Source organism: Trichosurus vulpecula, chromosome 3 (assembly GCF_011100635.1).
Source record: "Trichosurus vulpecula isolate mTriVul1 chromosome 3, mTriVul1.pri, whole genome shotgun sequence".
NCBI lineage: Eukaryota > Metazoa > Chordata > Mammalia > Diprotodontia > Phalangeridae > Trichosurus > Trichosurus vulpecula.
The window spans coordinates 289,081,746-289,088,556 of NC_050575.1; the positions used below are offsets into that span (position 1 = coordinate 289,081,746).

Genomic DNA, 6,811 nt, shown 5'->3' on the forward strand with positions numbered 1-6,811 from the left:
TATAAATCAACAACTTTTAAGACCAAAAAAAGAGAAATATTAGGACAAAATCAAAAGTTTTAAAAAATAAAATCAGCCAATAAACATATATTAATATATATTAAGCATCTAATATGTGCCCAGTACTTTGCTCAGTGCCAGGGATATTAAAAGAGATAAAAGATAAACCCTGCCCTCGAGTTCACAATCTAATTTGAGATAATCTAATATGTCAAAATCTAATGTGACAACATGAAAACAAATATATACAAAGCAAGCTATATACAGGATAAATAGGAAATAATTAACAAAGAGAAGACACTAGAATTGAGAGAGATTAGGGAAGGCTTCCAGTAAAAGGCAGTATTTTAGTTGGGACTTAAAGGAAGCTGGGAGATCAGTAGTCAGAGCAGAGTAGGGAAAGCATGGGGGAAGCCAGAGAAAATGCCTGGAGTGAAGAAAGATGGAGTGTCTTGTTCATGAAACAGCCAGGAGGCCGGTGTCACTGGATCAAAGAGTACTTGTTAGAGAACAAGGTTAAAGAAGACTGGAAAGGTAGGAGGGGCCTAGATTTGAATGCCAAACAGAGCATTTTGTATTTGCTTCTGGAGGAAACAGGAAGCCACTTGAGTTTACTGAACCCTGGAAGTGACATGATTATACTTGTATTTTAAGATCACTTTAGTGGTCGAATGGAAAATAGATTGGAATGGGGAGAGACTTGAGGCAGCAGACCCACCAGCAGGTTACTGCAGTAGTCTACATGTGAGGTGATAAAGGCCTGGACCAGGGTGGTGGCAGTGTCAATAGAAATGCTAGAAACATTGGTTGTTGTCCTTCATTCTTGAAGTAAGCCAAAATGACATCACTAAGTGTGTCCAACTGTGGCTGATCAGACTAATACAAGTTCAGAATGCTCCACCACAGGCTGGGCACAAATAATCCATGGGAACACTTGGAATGGATTCTCTAAATTTGCACACCTCATGTTTCTTTTGAGCTACTGTAATTCTGCTGTGCTCAAAAAGCACAGAGCCTTCTTTGATGAGGGCATGCCATGCTAGGCTGTCCTGTGCCAGTGTCTCCCATGTCACACCATCAATTCCAAAGTTCTTCAGAGACTAAAAACATAAGGGCCAAGTAAACAGAGGCAATGTTCCCCTACGCTCTGAACTGGTCATACCTGGAGTACTGTCATCTTTGCTCTGAGCACCACATTTCACGAGGGTCACTAACAAACTAGACAGGCTAGCGAGGGTAACTGGTGATGAGCAATCTGAAAACCTTAACACACGAAGAAAGATTTAGGAATCTAGGAACTTCAAATATGTAAAAGAAAAAGAGATATGCTCAATATCTTTCAAACACCTGAAGGAATATTATGTGAAGAAGGGACTTTTGGGGGGACTTGTGGAGCTTAATTTGACCTATAAAATCCCCTCCAATAGAAAGAGTCTATCATATCAATAGCTAAGACCAAAATAACATGTCTGTTCATGAATAATGATGACATTTCTTCTGTCAGAAAGCCCTATTTCATTTATTCCCAACTTCAAAAGAAGAAAACAAAAATCCTCAAAGCTCAGAATAAAAATACTGAACTTCTCACCATTGCAAGAGGGGACCCTCGATGTAAAACTGGAGATTGCAGGTAAGGTAACTGGGTAAAGCTGCCTTGTCCATAAAGAGCCTGAAAAAGAAATAAAAAAAAATTAGCTAAAAATAAAGTCCTCAGTCTCCTCTTCTAGATCATCATTCATATCCTAAGGCCCCTAAATGTGAGATCCCTTGCGGCTCTGTCACGGGCCCTTTTCTCATTCTAAACTTTCTCTCTTGGTGAATAAAGCAGATCCCATGCATCCAAGTGATCACCTTCTTGCAGATACTCAAGTTCTAGTCTCCATATTGTGCTCCAGTCCTCCCCCCCCAATCTCATCAGTGTATTGGACATTTTTAACTGGATATACTGTAGGCGCTGCAAATTCAACATGTCCAGAATAGAATTCATTATCTTTCCCCCAAAGCCTATCCCCCTTTTGAACTTACCCATTTCTACTGAGAGTATCATCATCTTTCCCACCCAGGTTCATAACATTAGAGGTCTTCCTTAACTCCTCACTTTCCTTCAACCTACACAGGCAATCAGTTGCCAAATACTGTCAATTCTACTTCCACTATAGTTTATATCTCTCCCTTTCCCTCTGCTCACATAGCCATCAGTCTACTTAAGATTCTCATCAAATCTTGCCTGGACTATTCCAATGGCCTCCTACTCTGCCTCCTTGCCTCCAGTATCAGCCTCCTCCAATCCATCCTTACAGAGCTGCCAATGCGACAGTCTTATAGCCCCAGGCTGATCATGTTACCCTCCCCCCACTCCATAAACCCCAGAGCCTCTCTACTATAGGATCAAATACGAACTCCTCTGTTTGACATTCAAAGCCCTTCACAACTTAGCTCCAACATACATTTACAGACTTACATGACTATTCTCTACACCAAGGCTATCCAACCTTAGGTTTTTATTGAAACAACAGACAATATATTTTGATTTGCCATTTTAGTGAGAGCTCTGCAGTAGCTCAGCTTCATTTACTAAAGCATTTATGTAAATTTCTAAGCTTGTAGGCATAAATCACACTGCCCACAGAGGCCGCATTTTGGACATCCCTGCCCTACACACTCTCTGGTCCAGCTGACCAAGCCTTCTTGCTCATAATTTCATATAACTCTCTCTTTATATCACCATCTCTCATTTCCAGGCCTTTGTAGTGGCTGCTGGAATCCCTAGTTGTTTTCAAGGTTCAACTTAAATGCCACCTTTTGAGAGGTTTGACCTGATCTCCACCAGCTGACAATGCCTCTCCCAAAAAATTACTGTATATACTCGGGATTATTTTTTCTTAATCTGGATCTGCAATTTCATTATTAGGAAACTCCCAGGTGAGGACACTTCCCCTACCAGTGCAGATCAGCATCTTCTCTGAAACTTAGAGTCTTCAGAAAGTCACCAGTGTCACTAAAAGATTAATGTCTTGCCCAGCTCACACTGTCAGTAGGTATCAGAAAGACCTGAAACCAGTTCTCCCTGACTCCATGGGGAGCTCTCTATCCACTATCCCATGCTGTCTCTCTTTTATTTTGAAAAATATTGAATATATTTACATATATACATATCTTTCCCAATATAAATTAAGTTGCTGAGGGAATGGGATTTCACTTTTGTCTTTGTATCTCCAGAGCCTGGCACACAGTAGGTATTTAATAAATATTATTTTGGGGCGTCTAGGTGGTGCAGTGAGTAGAGCACCAGCCCTGGAGTCAGGAGGGCCTGAGTTCAAATTCGGCCTGAGACACTTGATATACTTACTAGCTGTGTGACCTTGGGCAAGTCACTTAACCCCAATTGCCCTGCCTTCCCCCCGCCAAAAATACTAAATAAATAAATACTATTTAATGTCTGACAAGTGTTATCTCACTATATTCCTAATTATCTTAGGTAGTAACTTTGTAACAGCCATTTTTCCATCTTTTCGGTTCAAAGGACATGTCAAAGAAAAGAGAAAAAAATTAAGAATCAAATAAATTTTTTGTCAAAGTCCTATCCACCTAACTCTTCTTTTCCTTAGTACAGTTTGGCTTTTTTAAAGGAACTTTTCTGCCATCCTCTGCCTTCTTTGCCAACTTCAGCTCACTGAGAACAGCAGCACTTACAGGATTGTGCCATTTTTGTATTCACTCTGTTTCTGTCCTTGCTTCCATAGTTCGCACGTTATCATTTTTCAGTTAGCAAATGAGTCACTTGTTTATCCACCTCAATCTCTTCAGCCAATTTTTCCTTCTAGTCCTCATCAAAACTGTTTTCTTTACTTCCATCTCTTACAGGTTGTTTTCCCCTATAGAACTTAGTCTATGGTATCTGACCTGTTATTTCTCTGAACCCACAGAAATCTGCTCTCCTGAAAACTAGGGTATATGTCAAACTATGCCCAGCTGTCCTCTCCCCCACCTTATTACAAATTCTAAGATGGAAAGGTCACTTCCCTCAAGATTCCTATTACTTCCATCCCAGCAATCAGTTTCTCCATATTGGTCAGATGAAGAATAGAAACTTTCCTTCCTGGTTCCTCCACCTTTTGGAGGAGGAAATAATTATTAATCAATCAAAAAACATGCATGAAGTTCCTATGTACATCCTACTCGATGTGTACACTGTGTACTTGATAAGGATACAAACACAGAAATGAAACAGTCCCTGCCCTCAAGAATGCCAGGTGACAACACATACAGTACATATTTAAGTATATACAAAATAAAAACAAGGCAGTGTTGGGTACGGAAGGGGAGCCGAGGGCATTAAGGAGATCAGAAAGGCTACCTGTCAAAGATGCCAACTAAGTTGAGTTTTAAAGGAAGTTTTAGAGAGGAAGGTGAAGCCTGTACAAAGATGGGAAATGGAATGTTACGTGGGAGAAACAGCAAAGCCAACTAGGCTAGACTACAAAATTCAACTTGAGTCAGAGGACCTCAGTTCAGATCCCCTTCTACTACTTATCAGCTATACAAAACATAACTCAGACATTTACCTCTAGGCCTCAGTTTCCTCAGTTGTAAAATGAGAGTTAGCTTAGATAATCTCTAGGTCCTTCTAGCTCTAAATCTATGACCCTATTAAGTATAAACATGGTGAAACTATTTGAGTACCCTTCAAGAATTCAAAACTATCAGGAAAACCAGTAGAACAATGCTTTTCCAAACCAATATTTACAAAAAATCTATCAGTTTTTAAAAGCAATGTGAAGGAGAAATGGAATGCTGTTTATTCCCTCTTCCATCCACACCCACCTGAAAAATGAAGAAACATCAGAGTTTGATAAGTGACAACAGAACATGTCTATCAAGCACTGGACAAGGGCTGCCCCGAAGTAAGGCACAAGACCCCTCCCTACTGCCATCCTCTCCTACCTCTGCTTTTAAGAAGACTCTTAAACAGTAAAGGACTGCTTCCCTCCCCAGGGCTGAAACTTTCCAAATTACATTTCAAAGGGGGTGGATCCCTGCCCTAAATAACATGAAGCTGACAAATTTGCTAAAAATACTAAAAACCTTTCATTGATGTTATAACCAACAGTTTTACTTATCCTTCTGAGATTCAGGTTTGCTACTTTTGATAAGAGCAGCTAACAAGATAATCATTTCAAAAAATCTGTGGGAAAGTCCAAGAAATTCAAGCAATAACTAGGAAGTTAGGCTTTAAGACATGAATGGGCAAAACAAGGAGACCTTGTTTTTATAGATGGTCTTCCAAAAAGAGGAAAGGATACTTTGCACTAGGTGTAGTGATGGTTGGAGCCATAGGCCTGGAGTCAGGAAGTCCCCTTCTAGCTTCAGACAGCTAATCTGTGTAACCCTGGGTAAGTCACTTAACCCCTCTTCGCCTGGATGGTTAGAGCTATGGGCCTGGAGAAGGGAAGACCCAAGTTTCAATGTAACCTCGGACATTTCCAACCTGTGTAACTCTGGGCAAGTCAAATGGGGATAATAATAGCATCCACCTCCCAGGGTTGTGGTGAGGATCAAACGAGGCAATTGTAACTGAGATATCATTTCATATGTAATCATCAAATGAGATAATTGTAAATGGCTTGGCGTAGACAGTAAGCTTATACAAATGTTAGCTGTCATTATTATCCAAAATAAAGGGGCAGTAATTATTCTTATTTCAGAAATGATAAAGTGTGGCAGACGGAGGCGAAGGCCTTGGAATGAGAAAGGCCTGAGTTTGAATCCCACCTCGGACAAGCTGGAAGACGCTGGGTGTTATCATTTAATGTCTCTGAGCCTGGCTCTTCTTACGCGCAGAGGGACTAAGCACTGCTTTCTAGGCTGCCGTGAAAATCAAATGGGAACTTTTAAGTCATGCGGACACGAGTTATTATTATTAGCGTTATTATTATAGAATTCCTCGATGGTTAACAGCTCCGAGCCCTGCCCCCACTGCCAGGCTCAAGGTCACCCCGGCCCGCCCCGGGCAGGGCTCGGCGTCCCACCGTCCTCCGGCCAGGGGGTCCAGAGAACGAGCAGGAGCGGCAGGCCCCGAGAAGGGCTGGAACGGGATCAGGTCGGCCGGTGTCCTCCGGTCAGCCCGGGTTCTGCCACCGGACACAATACGCTAAGCAGCGGCCTTGCACCCCGAGGGGGGCGCCCCTCATGCCGGGGTCTTTCTTTCTTCTCTCGGTACCCTGAGCACGTGCGGCCCGACTGCCCCCGCTTCCCCCTCGCCCAGTGCCCAACCTCAACGGGCCTCACCTGTCCCCGAAACCCAAGACACTGGAAGCCGGCTGCCGGCCCGCAGGACCACGGTCGCCGCCATCTCTGCACGGCCGGGCTAGAGTTTCAGGCTCCGCCCCCCAGTAGACTACATGCTGCCTGAGAGAAAAGGTCTCTCTGGGGAGGCGCGCGGGAGGCGCGGGAGGCGGGGACGGAAGGACCCTCACTCATTCCCCGCAGGCTCTTGCCATCAAGCAGTCCCACCCCACCCCCACTAGGACTCCTGAGACTGTCACTGGGAGGGTCGCAGTCTGGCTCATCTTAGGGCAACTACAAGTAAGATGCTAAGATTAGGACCCCGCGCATGGAGGCCAAAGAAGAAGGACCCGAGTAATTGACTAGAAGGAACAGACCGGAAGTGGCGACGAGCACCTAGTACAGGGTAGCGCGGTCCCTTTGAAATCTGTCTCCAAGACTGCGGAGAGCCACGTGAGTTGGCATACCGGCAGTGCTTTCTATTCACCTTTTATTCTGCCGTGTACGGGCTCCTCCAGTTGTCAAC

General features: G+C 43.4%; 1 protein-coding gene across 1 annotated transcript in view; it reads right to left on the bottom strand.

Annotated features, from left to right (window-relative positions):
* The window catches only part of MRPS5 (mitochondrial ribosomal protein S5), a 31,687-nt gene extending 25,259 nt beyond the window's left edge, over window positions 1–6,428 (bottom strand). The window contains exons 1-2 of the mRNA XM_036752703.1: window positions 6,289–6,428; window positions 1,589–1,669 (exon numbers count right to left, since the gene is read on the bottom strand). Of these exons, the coding sequence (XP_036608598.1) occupies window positions 1,589–1,669; window positions 6,289–6,352 (145 nt within the window). The 5' untranslated portion in view covers window positions 6,353–6,428. The remainder of the gene's footprint in view (window positions 1–1,588; window positions 1,670–6,288) is intronic.
* Window positions 6,429–6,811: the final 383 nt, after the last annotated feature.